Source organism: Marmota marmota, unplaced genomic scaffold, assembly GCF_001458135.2.
Source record: "Marmota marmota marmota unplaced genomic scaffold, marMar, whole genome shotgun sequence".
NCBI classification, from domain to species: Eukaryota; Metazoa; Chordata; class Mammalia; order Rodentia; family Sciuridae; genus Marmota; species Marmota marmota.
In genome coordinates, this window is record NW_026000075.1 from 3,438,517 (window position 1) to 3,459,793 (window position 21,277).

The 21,277-nt window shown below is 35.4% G+C and overlaps 1 protein-coding gene across 20 annotated transcripts in view; it reads left to right on the forward strand.

The window, feature by feature from the left end:
* Positions 1-21,277, forward strand: part of Pex5l (peroxisomal biogenesis factor 5 like) — a 228,469-nt gene that overhangs the window by 125,567 nt on the left and 81,625 nt on the right. For 12 of the 20 annotated variants that reach the window (XM_048814237.1, XM_048814243.1, XM_048814242.1 and 9 more), the window contains 4 exons: positions 7,367-7,478; positions 15,289-15,483; positions 16,450-16,576; positions 17,562-17,658. In XM_048814237.1, the coding sequence (XP_048670194.1) occupies positions 7,367-7,478; positions 15,289-15,483; positions 16,450-16,576; positions 17,562-17,658 (531 nt within the window). The remainder of the gene's footprint in view (positions 1-7,366; positions 7,479-15,288; positions 15,484-16,449; positions 16,577-17,561; positions 17,659-21,277) is intronic. The other 8 variants (XM_015494335.2, XM_015494330.2, XM_015494333.2 and 5 more) reach the window with 1 other exon arrangement.

Sequence of the window (21,277 nt, forward strand, 5' to 3'; positions counted from 1 at the left end):
TTTTGTAGAGGAAAGCCAGAATCACCCAGTCTTTGTGGGAAAAGCCTCTTTAGATCTGTACTGTCCAATACCTTAGCTGCTAGTCACACATAGGCACTGGGCACTTCCAGCTTCTCAAAATTGAGATATGCTATAAGAATAGAATGGACAGATTTTGAAGACCTGATTCAAAAAAATGTGTGCAAACTACTGCTTTAATAATTTTCATATTGGCCACATGTTAAAATGATAGTATTTTTTGGTCATATTGGGTCAAAAAATATATTATTAATTTCACTTGGGTTTTTCACTTTTTTAAAAATGGCTACTAGAAATTTTTAAATTACAAGTCTCTCATTATATTTCTAATAAGCATCATTGCTTTAAAATGTAATAGTATAACAAATCCAATTTGAGAATAGAAAATTGTGTGCCAAAAGACTGTATCATAGGAAAAAATCCATTATCTTTATGAGAGTGAAATGACTTTAGCAAGTATTTTTCTCTCATAAGGAACCTTGAGAAATTTTCATTTCAACCATATCTCCTGTATATGTGTTTTAGCAAAGTACATCTGACTCATTTTTCCAGACACTGTAGAGCACAGTGTCTTAGAACTGTGTTCCAGGTCTCTTCTGGTGGAGGGATTTTTTTTTTAATTGCACACTTAACCTTTTTTTGTTTCCCCTATGTGTTCCCACTCTTTACACATCACTTTTTATTTATTTATTCATTGTGTCTGATTTAAAAAAAAAAAAAAGATAATGTCCTTGACTGGAAGAACAATCTCAAGGCTTCTAAACATGACTTTGTTTCTGTTTCTATTATCAACTTAAAACAATTGCCTTAATTATGTTCTCCTGCCTGACCCAGGTGTTAGTACTACCCAAATCATAAGTGATAATATGTTTGTTTCCCTACAAATTGACTCATTTTATAAGTCTAACTACCCTGTCCGGAAAATGTTTGTAATTGTCAGTTTATTGACATTTAGTTGAAGTCAAAGAGTTGAAAGTTATCACATGGTTTCCCTTTATAAGGAGAGCCACTGGGACTTGCGACATGAAAACTAAAGTGGGGGCAGGCCATTAGTACCATCAGCTCATAGAAACTTACTGTCAAATGCCAGATTACCATGGAAGACCTCTAAAAGTCTGAATGTTTATGGAATGCATGGTAACAATTTAGTTGTCTTTTTAATCGATTGAATTAGTTAACTTAGTTTGATATTAGTGAATCTCTCACAATATAGTCACTATTTCGATGTAAATTGCAGAAATATCTGAACTTGAATAAGATTAATAAGACCATAAGCAAGTAGTTCAATTATAAAATTATGAATGAAAACCTACCTAACAAATGACACTTTAAATCAACAATGTCACATATGATAAAGGAATTTTTCAAATGTACAATGATATACCCAAGAATATTTGTGTTTTGTTCATGTAGAAACAAAATAGCTTAAGTTTTTCTATCATGTAAATGAGATAAAAGATATTATTATCATAAAAGATATTATTACTACAAATTTTTAAAATTACCATTCAAATATGAGCATTTACTTATCATGTGTAGAGAACCCTGGCTTCAATCCCCAGCACAAAGATATTTGTCAGTTGTTTTTAACTTAGTTCCAATGTTTTAATATTTTAAATTATTCTTTAAGTACTAAAATGCTTAAATATAAAAACAGAATGCTACTTTAAAATAATAGTTGAAGATTATTAATCTGAAAGAAAATTTATGGAGTTGTAGATTATTATCCTTTATATTATTTCAGCATCTAAAATGTATCTTGCTTTTTGATACATTATCATAAATCTTTTGCTCTATATTTTTAATGGAAGAGCTATGCAATATATCTCTTTAAAGATAAATAAACTTAGATTTAAGTCAAAAAAATAAGCAATATAAACATATGCTGGAGTTTAAGTAACAGACAGCATTTAAAAGTGAAACAATTTTTTTTTCATCTTGGTTAAATAGCCCTCTAGAGCTTAAATCACATAATTAATTTTTTTAATTGAAACTAGAGTAATCCAACTAAGACAAATGTGTTTTCAGATAAAATTTTAAGAAAGACAATAATCCATTAGTGCAGAATGATATTGTCTACATGTGTATTGTGACTAATAATAGTTCCACGTCAACTGACAAGTCTGTGTAAGTCATGCTTCAGTTGAAGTCATTTGATTGCCTATTTGATTGCAAGGAAGGTGTAAAGACTCAATAGTCTTTTGACTCCTGATTGATTAAAAAAAAAAAAAAAAAAGCCTGCATGCAAGTTCTCATCTATCTAAATACTGCTTTCCCTCAAACGCTCCAGAGTTGAATCTTTGATTTAAAATCTCTGGGGAGGTAGTCAGGTTAAGTCTTGAAGTTTCAAGCTTCCTCCCATTCACATTGGCCCAGGTCTTTCTCCTAGGTACTGGATGGTGCAGGGCAGGCTTTGGCCTTCATTTCCATTTTTCTCATCAGGCATTCCCTCTTGGCATTCCTGACTTCTTGGTAGAAGACTTAACATCCGTTGTAAAAGACTTGCATTTGGAAATGTTCCTTTAGGTACCACTAGATTTCCAAACATTTAAAAAATGTGACATTGGGAGGAAATGGACTTAGATGTGTAGTTAATACCTTTGAGAAAATTGCTAAATGTTTCTAAGAACAACTGACCTCTCTGTGAATTGCTCAAACCCAGTTGGAAATTTAGGATGTCCATGTAATCATTCTTTTGTACAGTTTACCATTCAGTTAGACTGTATAAAATCATTCAGCATTTATTAATCTGCTACTGTGGGATGAAAAATATAATTGAATAAAGTCTCTCTTCTCAAGGAAGCTGCAGTCTAGTGAAGAGTAAATCATAGGAACATGGAGATGCTTTTAAAAGTCCCTCACTTCCTGGTGCTGAAAAAGGTTCCTGGACGATGTGTCCATTAAATGGGGTCCTGAAAGAGAATAAGGATCTGCCACCATGAGAAGGGTCTTTTGCCATTTCTATTGTTCTCCATTGTGCTAGGGATTGAACCCCAGGCTTTGCATATGATAAGCAAATGTTAAATCAGTAAACTACACCCCCAGCCCTAGAAGGATTTCTGCACTGATTCAAATATTAAGAAGAATTCAGAGCAGATAAAAGATGAACATTTTTAAATGTAAACAGTCTGAGACAAAAGCCTTAGCAACTAACAAAGTGAGTCTTTTTAACTTAGCTGTGATAATCTGATTAGACCAAAATTGTACTCACTACAATTCAAAAAGGATTAAAAACCTCAGATTTATTATTTTTATGACACCAATGTACTCTGTACTCAAGGATGAAATGAGGGAATTTCATAAAGCATTTTCAAACTAAAGGAAGTCATTCCAAAAACAAGTCAATACATCTCATCTTACTAAGGATTAAAAAAAATGACATAAAACTTGGAAGTGAATTTTAGAGGGATCACTTGAAGAATTCAGTTCAGTTTGGAAATTTTCTTCATGACCCAAAAGATTTATTAATTCTCAATGCACCAAAGGAAAAACCATAAATCTGTTTGAAAATGAGAGGGGGGGGGGCATAGGGAAAAAAACTATTAAAATTTGTACAATATCTGTACAAATAAAAATAAAATAGTATTTACTACAACTAAAATAGTCTTAAATCCATGCAGCTGAAGACACAATTTAATTGAACTGTTTGAGATGGATATTTTATATTTTCAACTTGTGCCAAGTCGCTACCTCATTTGGCAGCCATTTATTGAACCCCTTTTGCATGCAGACATTATATTGAAGATGAGAAGGATGTAAATAAAAATAAGATCTAGTTATCTCTGACCTCTGTCCTTAAAAGATCTCTTTATCTTTGCAATATCTCTTGTTTCATCTTCCACATCTCCATCAAAACCAAAACTCTTTCTGTTCAGTTTCAATTACCTTTCCATGCTCTCCATCATGGCGCCTCTCATCCTCTTCACCTGGGAACGCCATGGTCATCTCATACTCCAAACGGAGCATTTCCCAACAGCTAAGCTGTGCTCCAGCTTGGAACTGACTCAGAAAGTAGTTTGTTCTTTCTCTTTGGTTTATATTGGTGGAGTAGAGCCATAGGAGCGCCACAGTGGTGGGAGGTGGACCATTATATACTCCCAATAGTCAAGTTGTGCAGTATGGTCAGCAGGTATGGAAGAGACACTGGCCTCAAGGCAGAGGTCTAGAAAACTATAAAGAGTCTCTCTGGGGTCTTTCTAAACAACCTCCCTTCTGGTAGTTCTTTCTTCCTATGCTGAATAAGTCTGGGAGAGCTAGAGGTGTTTTCTCCAGAAAATATGTCTGAAATTTGAATGAGAGACTCTTTTTAATTCCTATTTCCTTTGACAAAGCAGACTCATATAAAAGGATAGCCCTCTCACTGATTTGCGCCCTTTCCTTGTTTTTCCATTTAGATGTGTATGTGGACAAAAGTCTCACTTTCTAGAATTCTATCAGAATATAGTTTTTCAGCATTTGGAACCAAAAGTATCTACAGAAACCAAACACCCTAATTTTCTAAAACTACAAGTAATTCACACTTATTCCTGCACAGAGTTGTGATTTAGGGATAAATTCTTTGTCCTTTTTTTGTAAACAAAAAGTACAAGGGAAACTTTGATGTAATGTTATTTATGTTTATCTACATTAAAATTGATATAGGTTGAGTATCCTTAACCCAAAAATCTGAAATCTGAAATGCCAAATTCCAAAACTTTTTGAGAATCAACATGATGCCACAAATGGAAAACTTCATATTTAACCTCATGACCAGTTACAATCAAAACAGAGGCACTGTACAAAATTATCTTCAGCCTATGTGCATGAGGTATATGTGAAACATAAATGCATTTTGTATTTAGACTTGAGTCTCATCCCTAAGACATCTCATTATATATTATGTATATATGCGTATATATGTATATATACGCATATATACATATATAATATATATAAACACATACACACAACCTATATATGCAAATATTCCAAAAAGATCAGAAATCTGAAACACTTCTGATTTCAAAGAAGAGATACTCAACCTGTATTTTCAAAATCATGACTAAAAGGACACAGTTATTATTAGTTATCTGTTAATGAAATTATATTTTTCATCAGAGAAATAATGGTTATCAAAGAGATAGTTATGACATCATACTTTTTCATACCTTTTCAAGTCACAGCTGTGTTGACTGAGTCAACAATGTATTCTTTGTGCCTTATTCACTTTAGCCACTGGGTCAGTAAGACCTAGTACCAGAGGCCAGTAATCAGAATGCACTGTTCCATTAAGTGCAAGCCTATTAAAATAAATTGCATGAGTAGTGTGGTGCCTTATTTGATGGTGGTGTTTATCTTCCATGAATGATTATGACACAGCAGAATTCAGATCCCATTTGACATTGCAAATCAGGACCATATCACTGTAGTGGTACCACACTAGAAGGGTTTGTTGCACTAAGCACATATGGTTTAAAGAGTAAATTTTACCAGGATATATGCATTAATATGTGGGAACTAATACATACCTACAGTTTACTACCTAAAAATGAGAGACAGATTCTGGGACACTAATCACCAATCACAAGAATTCACAGAATCACTGAAATTTATTCATCTCTTCATTTTCTAGTATATTATATTCTATACCACTGCTTTCAACTATACTTACCAATAATAAAATTTAGTTTTATGCCAGAAAAATATTATAATAACTCCTAAATTCAAATATACTGTGGTATTTACAAAAACCCAAGTATATTTTATTCATAAGCATGGGAGTCTCATAACCCCTCAACATTTAAAAATATTTCAATATGAAGAAGATGAGTGGTACCCAAGATCATTCAAATTCAGAAAGCAAACTGCAAAGATTCAGAGTTTTACTCCCATTTTAAAGGCACGTTCAAAAATAATAATAATAATAATAATAATAAATTTAAAACCCAAGCAGATCTTGGAAATTTCGTTCCTAGTAAAATTTGTGAGATTCTAGACACTCAAACAAAAATTGAAGAAATATCTGTCATTGTAACTTGGAAACTAAAAGGACAAGGGCATTCTCGATGCTTATCTCTCAATAACATTCACAAATTAATATGTATGAAAAACAGATTTCCCACTCTATATCAAAATTTTGAGCTCTTATGGAGATCTGATATTTACCTATGTTTAAATAATAGCATGAAATATGTTAAAGTACGAAAGGTTTGTGGTCTGAATGACCACAAAATACTTCCATATTGCTCTTTTAGAAATAACAGAATTGTAACTTTTCTCTCTATATGTGTTAATATTGAGGTCCCTTGCATCTTCCAACAGCTCTAAACTAGAATACCACCGACTATGCCAAAGAGTCAATGAAGTGAAGTGAGTAGAATCCCAAAATATTTTGATTTGGTAATTCCAAAGCACTTGGTTTCTTATTATGTCTCTTGAAATACAAGTGAATTCTAGAGACTTTAATGCACATCTTTTCCACATGACAAATAGAAAACTAAATATCTCTGCCACTCCTGAAAAATGAAGCCAGTTAATTTAGGGATTCATGGATTATGTATCATAACATATTTCCCCCTTAACCAGAGAAAGTCTAAATTCAAAGAGGTGCGGAATAACTGAAAGTAAATAGTGGGCTGACACTGATAACTAAGTACCCACTAAAAAATCTACCTGAAAGATTGCAGAAGTTATAGAATAAGCTAATGGAAAAAATATGATTGGATTTACAGGGATCTATTTTACAAATAGATTTTCACAAACATAAACTATATATCTATATGGTTAATGTACTATTTTCTATCTCTTCAAACAGCATTTGTTTCATACTACAAAAGTATTCCGAGGAAATGTTCAGGGTGTGTTTTAGGTGACTAAACCTTTTTTAAAGAGGAAGGAAAGGAGAATGTTCATCCATACACATTGATCCATGAGTTTGTACCACACAGACACCAACTAACCAGCCCTTACCAGAGCTTGTCACCTCAGAGTCTGCAGCCGCCGCTTCAGATTTCAGTAGGAGCATTCTGTCCAAGCGAGGAAGAGAATTGGCTCTGTAATTCAATAAGTGTCATTTTCCACATATTAAAATTAGAGGATAATTCTAAAACTACTGCAAGAGGGAGAGAATTACAGACTTAAGCTTTAAATATCAAACTTGGCTAGATCAGAAATACATTGATAATGCTAAAAGACTCATTCCCACCCTTTAGTATTTTTTTCTTTCTTGCTCCCACCCCATTATTTATTTATGTATGTTTTTATTTTTTGATAGGTTTGCTATTCCCATTTTGTTGCAAGGCTGCATTTTAATTCATCTGATTCTGCAGTTTAACAAAGCCCTTTGACACCTGTGTTCATTTGTTCTCAGCTGGTGAATGAGCAACAAGAAAGCAGACCCCTCCTGAGCCCCTCCATCGATGACTTTCTCTGTGAAACCAAATCGGAGGCAATTGCAAGGCCAGTAACGTCCAATACAGCTGGTAAATTTTTCACTTTTAACTAGTGCCTCAGTTAGAATTTGTTTTAACTATAGTGAAATGCACATTTTTTCCTTCTAGGCATTTTAAGTCAGGAATGATGTTTGCAACCAAATGAAACTTTAGAACATGTACTACTCAGCACAACTAGTAAATTGCTTTTTATTATATAAGAAACTACAATGCATATCACCCAAATAATTTTGCTGACCATAAGTGTACCACTGTTAGCAATTAATTTTTCTATGTGTCATTTTACATTTACATCTTTGCATTTCAAGTTGCATCTCATTCAAACAAAAGCATCTGTCTCAAAGTAAGTTCTGGTTGATGGCCCAATTATCTCTGGAAATATTGCAGTAAAATATAAATGGAGTAGTCTTTCCAAGTGGCTTCAAATGACAATTAAAATGTCCTACAACCAGAGGACAGTAAAAAGTCAGTTTCATTTTCTGGCAAATGTATTCCTTTCTCCCTTTTACAAATTATTTGAATGTTCCCATCTGTCTGTACATTCTTCTGGAATTAAATATACTCAACGAGTAAACTATCATCTGCTCGGTGCCTGGCACACGTAGGAACAGGCACTTCAAAGTCTCAACCCAAAGAATGAAGGCAGCCTCTGGTATGAATGATACTTCTTTAGCAAAGGCAGATTTTTGCACTGACTTCATCTGGTCGAAATACACAGTCAAAGGTATGTCATTCAAAGAAGAATGAAAAAAAAAATGATGTTTAGAATCAAAGATTATGTTGACTATGTAGTACAGAATTTAAAGGAAAAAGACAATAATCACATGCTCTCTTGTTTAATTTCTTTCATGTGCCATCACAGCCTCTGCTGGTGGCATATGCATTTTGATTATATTTCAAAGTGAAGGAAATCGGAGAAGAAGGAATTTGAGATTCTACCAAAATGCTAAAAATTACAACAATAAGAGAAACTAATGTTACAAGTGCCTTATGTGGGAATACAGCCTAAAACTCTGTAACTGTGGGAAAGCTAATAAGGTTCCTCATCTCTCTAGAAATAGCTAAGTCTCAGTTTCCTTCTCTAACAATTGTAAGATCTGTATCTCATAAGTGACCTGAGAAGATTAAGCAAAGCAACATATGAAAGTCATTAATACTGTGTATCTGATACGACTATTCCTGTTAGATATCAGGTGAAAACAGTATTCCTGACACTTCCCTTTCCAATTGCATTATTTTTTGTAATATCACATTAAAGCAATTATTTTCTAAATTCAACTATCACTTTGAGTAATCAAGAAAATAATACTTGGTATATTCTAGACAGGAAATTAAGTTCTTATTTTATCAAATCAGATTCAGCTTCCTGATTTATAAAACTGGAACTCAGCCTCCCAAAACTGCAAAACTATTCCAGAAAATACAAAGTTTTGTATCTAACTGCAGGCAGATCCATGAGAACTGGATCCACTAAGAAGTTGCTCTTCACTTTCTAATTCTCAAGGATGAGAAAACAAAATCACTTAGGAAGGACGCCCCCCAACACACCACACACACCACACACACACACACACACACACACAGCAATTTAAGATATGAATCAAAAGCTACTTTTCACTTTGGTTTTCTAACATTAAAGAGAGACCTACAAAATATTAGAGGGAAAACATCAAAAGAAGGTCTAATTTCTTGCAATAACAATATATACAGCATTGTCCTCTATACTAGCTTCCTAGGGCTGCTGTGACAAAGTACCACAATCTGAGTAGGTTAACAACAGAATCTAATTATCACACAGTTCTGGGGGCTAGAAGCCCAACATCATGGTGTCAGCAGGGCCATGCACATAAGGGTTATCAGGAAGGACCTGTTCCAGGTCGCTCTTCTCCTTTCTTTCTGGTAGTCCATAGTTTGTGACAGCATAGCTTCAACTTTTACATGGTGTTTGTCTGCATGTGTGTCTCCCTATCTGCATGTCCTCCTCTATGTCCAGATATTCCTTTGTTAAAAGGACACTAATCATTTTGAAGTTGCAACACTTTAAACCTCATCTTTAATTACATTTCCAATATTCTTTTTCCATATGAGGTTACACTCCAAGGTGTAAGGACTCCAGCATCAGAATGGAGGGGGCACATCATTCAATCCATAAAATTCTTCAAAGTAGGAATCTGAAAAATGGTGTTCTGGGACTGCAGACTATTGGGGGTTTTGGGGGGGGTGGTTGTTTGTTTTTTTCTTTTTCAGCCTAGATGTTGAGTATGTCTGATTCATGCAGATTTTTATCTGAAAAAAGACTCATATTGAATAGAATGTCTTTTAATCTTAAAAGTATATCTCAGTGCAGAAACACTGTAATTTTTAAATCCCTAAAGAGTATAGTTCTTATATAAATCAATGCAAAGTAAACAATATAGGAAATATTTTTTCAAAGATCAGATGATCAAATTTTTTTTATCTCTACAGGCACTGAAAGAACATTTTTGTGCCTCATAGAAATTTTTATTATAATTTTTAGTTGCTTGAATTATCTTTTTTTACTTTATGCTTGCTTCTACATTAGGATTAACTTTTTGTCATCCAATGATGACAACCTAAAGTTGACAAAATAAGGATGCTTTCCATTTTTTCTCAATTAATATTGTAAATTCCCTTTAATTCATTTGTAATTCAGGTAGATAGCTAATTTTTTGGCCCTCTCAAACTGTATTCCTAGATGATAAGTAAGTTAAAATAATTGCTACATCCTTGATTTTTAAATGGCAGGTAAATACATCTTATATAAAGATTCATGTATGAACTGCTCTGAAAATAGCTAGGCAATAGATATTTTGAGCGTGATTATATTATAGCATAATAATACTATAAAACTTACAACAATAACTCATTGCTATAATCTCCCAATAAATCTGATATATGTTAAAGCACAGAAAGCCTCTTTGCTAAAGATCAAGAAGAAAAACAAGAGTCCTTGGTTTGCATTTATCAAGTTACACAATCTAAACTATTTTATCCATAAACTTGAACCAGTAGGTGAATAGTTACTTTAGAGGGAACATTTTCCACAGTTAAAAAAAAAATTAATCTCACTCCTTCATTTGGGGTTTGCATACCTACATTTGGGACCTCTATTTATATTAAAGGAAAGAACTACCCTTAAAAACATTCACAATCTTGCCACAGCCACCTAATAAAACATCTTAACTGCAAAATTAGTGTAATATTTACAAAATGAATTTTTATGAAGCTCAAGTGGTCATGAACCAATGAATGGCATGGCTCTCAAGAGAGTTTAGAAATGTGGGGAAACATTTTAATGACATATTCCAATAAAAAGGAAAAGTTTATTCAATAAGTCAAATATATATATTTTTAATATTTATTTTTTAGCTGTAGTTGGACACAATATCTTTATTTTATTTATTTATTTTTATGTGGTGCTGAGGATCAAAGCCAGAGCCTCACACATACTAGGCAAGTGTTCTACTGCTGAGCCACAATCCCAGCCCTGTCAAATATATTTTATCTATTTGACATATCTATTTGAAAGTTTCTGGGATTGCCAACCATTGAAGCTATGCCTCATTACACTGTAGTGGTATTAATAGCTTAACACCAAAGTATCAAAACAGGGCTTCAGAGCACGTGTTATTCCACTCTGTTCTAAGCAGAAGTTAGTATTCACATGCATTTGCAGTGCCCTGTGGGAGTCTTCCAATTCAGTAGGCTGTGAACTTCAATTTTTGAGAGAGTCGGAAACAAATACTTTAGTAATGTATTATCTTCCATCTTCAGGAAATTTTATCCATTGGAATCAGTTTATTCAAAAAAAAAGTTTCTGGGGCTGGGGCTGTAGCTCAGTGGCAGAGTGCTTGCTTAGCATGTGTGAGGCACTGGGTTCCATCCTCAGCACCACATAAAAATAAAATATAGGCATTCTGTCCACTAAAAAGAAGAAGAATTTTTTAAAAAGTTTCTGAGATTGCCAATTATGTGAATCATACCTCAGATATGCAAGCTGCCAAATAATTAGGAGATAATAAATACATAAATAATAGAGTCTGCACACTACCTTCAAGTTCAGAGGCAGTCTAGAGAGGAAGAACACAGGTTTAGAGTGACAGACCTATATTTGAGACCTGGCATGAGCATTGACATACCAGATGTATTAGTTTCCTGCTACCACAAATTTAATGGCCTAAATAATTTTATTATCTTAAAGTTCTGAAAGTCAGAAGTCCTCCAATCAAGATGTCATCAAGACTACATTCTTTTCAGGAGGGTCTAGGACAGAATTTGATTCCTTGCCTTTTCCAATTTCTAGAAGTCACCTGAAAATTTTTAGCTTCTCTCTCCTTCTGTCTTCAAAATCAGCAGTGTAGCATCTTCAAAACCATCTGTAAACCTTCCATTTTCAAAACCAGCTGCACCTCAGTGAACTCTCACACCTCCCTCTCTGATTCTGACCCTTCGGACTCCCTCTTACAAGAACTCATGCGATTATACTGTAACATATATTTGAATTATAATTATCACTATGCTTCTAATATAATTCTAAGAGATTTAAAGTGCTTCATTTAATGCTTTATGAAGTCGAGTTTCGTTCTCATTTTAGACAAGCAGAAACTAAGGTTCAGAGGGATTAAGTAGCTTGCCCAGTCACACAGCTAATGTGTGGCAAGGTCAAGATTTGAACCCAGGCAGTCCTAATTACTGTCCTGAGCTGCTTTATTTTATGTATAAGGGCTGCTTAATTTCAGGACACCAAACTGGGTTAGCTGACCTTAGGTGGTAAAGACAGGACAAAGTACAAAAGGGATGACCAGGACAAGATGGAGCTGTTCAGAACTCACTGAGTTGGGGATTCCCCCAGTAGGAATGAATTCCTTTGGACAAAGGGTGCCTGCAGCTTATGAACCGAGTGGTGACTGACCTATGTTCCATGTAGAAAAATATGTATATGAGAAAATAAGATTATACCTAGAAGATATTTTATTGGCTTTGCATACAGATATACACATGCATGTGTACCCACCCATACATACATTTTCACATCCATGACGGAAGGAAGTTATCCTTCATGATCTCATTTTAAGCACAGGAGTACTGGAACCCAAACCTTCATGTGTATAATTTTTTTATTGATTTTAAGGTATCAGCAAAGCACGTACCCCCTTCAATGCCTAGGCACATCATCTTTGAAGCACATGTGGACCCATAAGACCCTTATTTCTAATCATTAACTAAAAGAGACACACATGAAGGTTAGTCAGATCTCTGGACTTCACCAACAATAGCTAACACACCCACCAAACTGCCATTTTTTTTCCTCCAGATAGTGGAAGACTGTCCCCATGTTATGTTTTCAAAATTGTGGTTCTTAGAGACTTTCTCAGCTTCAAAGCTTGCCATGTGACCTCCAAGTCATCTCTTTCATCAACTGGGAAACAAATAAGGTCTTTGTGGGAGCTGAGCATTGGTTTCACCTTTGCAGAGAAAGAAAAAAGGGACCTAGAGCTCAGAACAAATTCAGGAAGTACCCAGGACACTTTGGAGAGGAAAAAACTGTTACTGAGCCTAGTTTGAATTAGCAATTCACTCTTTGAGTAATTCGTTTATTCCATATGGTGAGAAGCAGGGATAGAATTAAATTAATGCTCACTGGTTATTATTTTGCAACAAATGGACTTCTGATGTACAAGTAAATGATTCCTATATAATTTGCTTCTAAAAGAAGTCTAGGAGTGATGAATTCTTAATTGATGGTAGAATTAATAAAAAGATATATATGACATTTCAGAGACGGTCATCGGCTTCCTTCCTTCTATTATAAGAAAATCACATTGGGCCTAAAGTCCTTGCCAAACTAACAGTGGTCTATTTAACCAATCATTTGGTGTGAACTATGTGGTGTCCTGACTTATCCTGGCTGCCTGCCATACTTACATTTTTGACATAAAGCTAAGCAATTTAATTCTAAAAAAATATTTCTTTCCCTCCACATTCAAAGATTTTTAAACCACAAAACACTCCCCATATCTCAGAGCATCTCAGTGTTGGAAAATGGCTCCCATCTTCTCAGGAAGACTCGGTTCAGATAAGCTGACAGTTTCAGGCCATTTTATGATAAATTTATTTCGTAGAATCCTCTGTAGAACCAATATCTTTGCCTCATCCTCAGTTTTATTCCCAATAGTGTTTCCTCTATCAGCGTATGGATCTGATTCTGCCCTGAAATAGAAACAGGAGGAAAAAAAAAATCCCAAATTTACCTCCCAACAATAGAAATATCATTTTATTTTATTTCATTTTTTAATTTTTGCAGTGCTGAGGATCAAACCCAAGGCTTTGTGCATTTTAGGCAAGTGATCTACCACTGAGCTTCATACTTACCCACAGTCTACAAATAATATTTACCGAGTACCTATCATAATTCTGGTACTTTACACAAATTACATCATTTAATCCTCATCTCATACCTAAAAGACTATTAATTCCCCAATTTTTCAGATGAGGAAACTGAGATTCAAACTGATCAAGAAACTTGCCCCAAGTCCTTCTACTTAGCAGTGATAGAGTCAGATCTCTGTACTTCACCAACAATAGCTAACCTCTATGATTTGGAATTGAAATTAGAAAACAAGATTACCAAGAGTGAATAGTGACTGCCATTCTAAGGATTTTGTAAGAATGGTTAGCTCTTGAAAGTGGTGGAGTACTAAAGAAATCCTGAAAGTTCAGTGGAACCCTGAAGCTTCTTTTGAGTGACAGGAGGGCAGAACAGACGGAAGGGTGTTGAGACTTCAACAAAAATCTGTTCTCCACTAAGAGGAAAAGCTAGCTGGGTTATTTAAAAAGAGGCATGGTGCCATCACTGTAGACTGGGCCAGGGAGGTTTAATGTCAGGGGTTTCTCTGTCCTTCAGTGGCTTCCAAAACTACCTGGATGAAGACATCTTAGGCCAGAAGGGTACCAGGTGTGCTCTGGTGCTGAGGCAGTGAAATATCAGGGGTTTATGGAGAGGGAGGCTGGAGGGACCTTCTCTAACTGGACTTTTCTATTTCTCACAATGAGCTAGTCCAATACTACTTACTTGCACTATAAAGGAGAATAAAGGGTTAACAAAGCTTGCCTTTTAAATTCTCATTTGCCTAGTTTGCATTGGAACAAATAATTGTTTCTGCCTTCATTAGAGTATTAAATACAATGTAATCAACCTGCTAGGAAATAAAAGTGTAACAGTTTTATAGCTGGTTACATTGAAATTTAAATTTGCATATTAAATAGCAAAAGCATTAACATGTGTACCTATTCATCAGCTATGGATTACAAAACACCTCTCCAGTGTGAGCCCAAACAGCATGCCATTTTCTGATTGAACTGCTTAATTAAATAAAGGATGATTAACAGCATTTTTATCCCCCATATACTTTGCTGTTTAAAATTAAAACATGAAGACATTCAGAAACTTCACTAAATTTCTGAACATGATAGATTATTCTCTGGAAATACCTCATTCTAAAATAAACTTTTGCTAAAAAAGAAGCAAAACAAGTAAATTGTACCTGAACTCAGATTCAATTTTATCATCTTAATTTCATTCATTGCTGCAAAAGCTGGTCTAAGTCCTAACTCACTGGTTTGTGCTGTGCCAAATCTAGGGGAACATGAGGTGAACTAACAAATTGTCTTTATAAATCAATGGTGAGCCAAGGTAATTTGGTGATTCTAACCTATCTTATGAACACAAGATCTCTCTGTACCCAACTGAAACCTATTTTTAAAAAGTAAGTACAGTACAGTAAATGAATTTATCTTAAACCTCTTCCATTTCTGATAGTGTTGACCACAGGCTTGGATCTCCTGGACCTGAGTGAACCAGTGTCTCAAACCCAAACCAAAGCCAAGAAATTGGAGTCCTCATCAAAAACTTCATCCCTCAAGAAAAAGGCTGATGGATCTGACCTCATCAGCGCAGATGCTGAGCAGAGAGGCCAGCCTCTCAGAGGGTCTGAGACTTCATCCTTAGATTTAGGTAGGGCAACAGTGTGTGGTGGCTGCTGTTTAGCTTTGCCTTGCTGGAGTTGATACAATAGCAAAGTTCTGCAGATGATTTTAAAACAGTGAACAAAGAAGTAGAAAAGATGAAGTCCATGTAGGAAACTGAGCAGGACAGAGCTGCTTTTGTGCTTGAACTGAATGCTGCTGGGAGCTCGACTTTGCATAATTGGTGTTGACTCACTCATTTACACATTCAACCAGCATGTACTGAGTTCTTGAGAGATGCCAAGCACCATGCTAGGAAGGAGAGTTACAAATAAAAGTAACTTGCTCTCTAGGAGCTCTCAGTCTAGAACAAGAAAGAGACAAAAGTAAACAACTCTAACACTAGGCCCAGAGGCAGCCAGACAAAACAGTGGCGCATAACAGCTTTAAGTCTATATCCAAGACAATAATAATAGCTACCACTTATTGTTGGCTGACAAGGTCCAGGGACCCATTCTATATTTTGCACATATTTTGTCTCATTTAATCATCACCATTCTGAAATAAGTGAGAAACCAGGTTTTAAAATTTAACATCAGAGTTCACCTCCTTAAGCAAAATTTCTTTCTAGAAACATGTTGGAAGTGTCCTAAAGTCATCTCTTTAACTGGAGGCTGGTAGACAGGACTCCATATGCACATCCCACACCAGATCTCATGGACTCACGCTCAGAATTGAAAAATACACATAGCCCTTGATATAATAATTCCGAGTAAAACAACTTGACTGCTTCAGTTGTAAAAACAATCCAGTTTACCTTAAGAGGTATCACTTTTATTTAGCTGCACATGTTTTAATTAATTTTATGCCTCATTGAAAAGATTGGTCTTGGATCTTGAGGAGACAAACTGAGTAAAGTTCACTTGGATAAGACTTCTCAATTTTAATTAATGTCTCTTCTCTCTGTACCTCATGCTCTTTCCTGAGCTCCCTTACCCTCTTCCTTTCTTCTTAGTAGACATTCAAACCCAACTGGAAAAATGGGATGATGTTAAGTTTCATGGAGAGCGAAATAGCAAGGGGCATCCAATGGCAGAGAGAAAATCATGTTCATCTAGAACGGGATCGAAAGAGCTCTTATGGTAAGACTTTAATACCAGAAACTTAACTACCACTGACTCTAAATTTTTATCTGAATTGTCCAAAATTAAGTCAATTCAGTCAATAAGAATTTGAGAAAGTTCAGAATTCAATATTTGTGAATGCTTTTCTGAATGTGTTACTGAGCCATTAATCAAAAGAGAGATTTATGTATGTGTGAGCATGTGTTAGCATATTCAATATATCACATAAATCGTAGTTAAATTTTTCAGGTTATTCAGGTAAACTTTTCTGGCTTTCTCTATCATCCACTCTAAGGTAATGCAATAATTAAGAATATCCATAGGGCTGGGGATGTGGCTCGAGCGGTGGCGCGCTCGCCTGGCATGCGTGCGGCCCGGGTTCGATCCTCAGCACCACATACCAACAAAGATGTTGTGTCCGCCAATAACTGAAAAGTGGATATTAAAAAAAAAAAAATTCTCTCTCTCTCTCTCTCTCTCTCTCTCTCTAAAAAAAAAAAAAAAAAAAAAAAAAAAAGAATATCCATAAATACCCCTGAAGACATCTGCTTTCCTGGGTTTTACCATGTTTTTGAAGCTTGCTAAAGGGCAATACCTGTTTCAGCTTCCTGCTACCTTGCACCTGACCACTTATTATGACACCTTAAATTCTACATGAAGATATTTAGTGACCTGTGTCCCTCCCCCCAAAAAATAAACACACTGTTTTTTCATGAAGTGGAGTTTTCTCTAACAAAAATGGCATTGCATTTATTATTTTTTCTTCCCATAAGTCAGTCTAACTCTAAATTAATAAAAAACAGTAACACCTAGCAATTATAGCCACATAAACTGTGAAAGTGGTCACTATAATAGAAATTTTTAAAAATTACCTTTCTCATCAGAATTCTAATGAGAGCTTTGCATGGCTTTCAAGGATCCACATTAAGTAAGGGTCTTGGCTAGATTTCTAGCTGAATTTGTTTCTTGATGTACATTAATTTCCTTAATGTATCCATCACAGGTCTTCAGAGCACAGATCTCAACCGGAACTGAGTAGTGGGAAGAGTGCCCTCAACTCCGAGTCAGCTTCAGAGTTGGAACTAGTGGCTCCGGCACAGGTAACAAAACCAATTCTTCTTCAGGAAACCCATTTGCTCTAGTAGAAAATATATGTGGTAAATATTTCAATTAAATTTTTCACAAAAATTTTGAAGTATTTTTCTGAACTTTGCACTTCATGTGTTTTCTCACCCAGTAGCTGACTCAATGCTTAGAATAACTGTGTGTTTGTGTGTGCGTGTGTGTGTGCATATGTGTATACATGTTATGTTTGGCTGGAAAGTGTGTTAATGAATTCACTGTGTACTTAGCACTTTTTGACTATTCCATTATTTTTCAGTCCAAAATTTGTTCTACTCCAGGATTAGCACTATTTATGTAATAGGATCCAAAAAAGAGGAAATTATATCTTGAGTATTCATTCACATCTATGCCCTGTGGAATAAGGTACTTACTATACATCAGAATCTTGCCTGTCACATTAAGATAAATTTTATGCCAAATAATATATTATTTCAGTTATTAGCAACAATGATGATATTAGTAAGAGCTCCCATTGTGAATGCCCACTGAGTATTAAGGACTTACTATGTACTTTTCAGGTGTTATATCTAATACTCAAATAATCCTGTAAATTACTATTGGCTGCATTTTAAAGATATTTAAAGATATTCTTTAGTCAAATACATTTTCCTGGGGCATAATTACTGGTAGGAGTGGAATTTAAGCCAGATCTGTTTTGTCCACTGCTTGATCCCTAACTCCAGTGTAACACACATGTCTGTAACTATCATCCCTGTGGTTAAGACCCTCTCTCCTATGATTCTAAGAGGGCCCAAATTAGTCTCAGCCTTTTCACCCCCTGGAACGTTTTTCAAGGCTGCAGTCTCGACCTGAAACTATACAGATCTCTTAAGAAGTGTGTGCCCATTCACATTCATGCATTCTACAGTCTAGCTGGGGTGAGACAACATGTTTAAGGTAAACAAGTGGACAGAAATGAACAGGAGAAACTTTCTAAAGTTAATTAGAAGAAATGTTGAGACTAGAAGGGAAATAAAATATCTGAGGTGAAATAAAGGAATAACTATGATAAGAGCAAATATTATTGAGCACAATTATTAGAGCTTCTAATATAAATCATGTGACCATCCTGACAAAAGGTTGAATGAGGTAAGTTCAGTTATCTCCCCCCTCTATTTGTACAGATGGGGAAACTAGAACAGAGTGAATCCAGAAACTTATCTATGTACCCACAACTTGTAAGTGGCAGAGAGAACAAGGACATAGGGAGGAAATGGAAGGCCACTGGAAACCTTGCTAAGCCACCAGTAGCACCCCCTACAAACACCTCACCCTCCTCAACAGAGGACATGACCATTCCCAGAACTCAGCTGGAAAACAAGTCAACTAACTTCCTGAACAAATCACCCTGCCAACCTTAATGAATTTTAAATGTAGCATGAAAGTGTATTTTCTTTCTTCGTATTCATTCCAAATGTATCTTTTAAAAAGAAAAATTACAGCACTTATTAGAAAAACATTTCTTGATAAGTGCACTAGAGATTTAGACTCAGCTAAAGTAATTGGTCTTATTTCATGAACTGGAATCCTTGGTACAATTTAATGTGGCAATAAAAGATTTGTTTCAAAAGCAGGGTGAAACTCAGCACAGGTGGGCTGTTCTACAGAGAGCTGGGGCAGGAGAACAGCTGGGGTCCCTGGTTACCATAGAAACCCACAATGCCTTTATCCTATTATCCCAATGACTGCTACTCTCCTGCTGGCTGTCTGCTTCCATCCCACCACACAGTCCTTCCACTTACCCACCAGCATGCCTTACTTTAAGCGAACACAGTGTGCTTTGGAAAATTGGTATGAGACTCCTTATATTGTCTCCCAAAATACAGTTTTGGATTGTACAATGAGACTTCTGTGTCTGGATAAAGCTTAGTGAATACTTTTAGACAGATAATTATTTGTAAAGAACCCCCCCACACACACTTTTTTTTAAACATTGCATGTTTACTTATCAAGCTTGGCTCAAACTAAGAAAATGCATAATCCTCTCTTGATTTGAACCTATCATGAAATAAGAAGAACTTCACAGTTCAAGATCTAATGCTACATCTAAAACACCAAGTCACTCAAATGGGGTAGCAAGAGAATTTAGTGGTTTATCTACTTGTAATAAAAATAAGTGAGTCCTCTCAGAGGAGAGCAACAATTTATGTCCCAGCATTTCATTGAGATGGGAAGGAGATTGTTAGATGATCCTGCCTGAGTATCACCCCTCGGTTCTGGGTTGACAGACTGCATTAGCTAACAATTTAAGGACAACTCTTGGACATCTTGGCCATGGCTGATAGGTCCTCATTGGAACTGGTTTTATAAAATGTATGACTGGTGGGCTTTAGTTCTTACAAAAAGAGGAAATAGGGGCATAGAGTCACACCATTCAAATAAACCATCTCAGCCCTTGTTACTGCTGCCTTCTCATTCAGATGGCTCACAGGAAAGGCAAGAAATGTCTTCTCTTCCCTTGAACCAACATACATTACCCTAGGCAGCTCCACAGGTGAGGAACTGTTTACAAACTCTGTCACATTTCAAAATCACAAAGAATATGGAAGCTCACAAAGTGAAGAATTCTCATGTTTTCTCATTTTCTTTTCAAGATGGGAAAAGGGGAAAGCATAGTATAGTCTCTTTCAAATAGTGTTTTGAATACACTAATCAGAGTGGAAGGAGATTACAATAAATCATTTAATCTCTATATACTTAAGAAAAAGTTTCTTGACACTCATGCAAATTGTGTAATTAGTATTCCTGGAGTTCATTGTTTAAAAAAATCATGCAATCTGAAAAATTAGGAGAACATTTGAATAAAAGAAGAAAACACAGAAAGTAATGATGTAAAATTAGCTTTTTCTAGAAATGTGTCAAGATGGTGATTAGTGAGGCAAAAGAGAAAGACTTTAGCCACTGCTGAAGAATGATAGTTCAAGACTTCCCTTTGCAGTTTGGATACTTCAAGACAGGCTCTTGAGAACCTCAGGTTTGGCCAGAATGTGGCCATCTATTTCCCTTCTTATTGCAAACCCCGGTTATTACTTACTTTTATAGAGTTAATATGAGCTAAGTAATTTGAAAGCATATTTATCACTGTTTTCCAGAAACTTTGGAAGACAAATTATGATTGTCATCTGATTTGATACCATACACGATTCGGTTCCTCCCCCTCCTAAATTCATTCTCAATGCCTTCAAAGAAATGCTAAGGGCTTCCATTTCATTCCATTTTAATTCAACAAAGTGACTGTATGCCTACTCTCCATAAAGCCATAAGCAAGTGAAAACATCAGAAAGATGAATTAGATTATAAGAAGTATTAGACCTAACAGAAACAATTAGATACACTGCAAATATTAATAGTTTTGCTTGTTGGAAGACAATACAGTTATCACATCAAGATCTCATTTCCCCTCTGGGCCACACACACACAACAAGCTATTGAACAGAAGGAAGGAATAAAGAAAAGAAGGAAGGAATAAAGAAAAGAAGTTGAGAAAAAAGGGAAATAAATCTAAAGGATCATTTTCAGCCTAATAGGAAATCTATACATAGTAATTTCTCAGCAAAGATTTGTTATGGGGGGGGGGGGGGGGGGGGGGGGGGA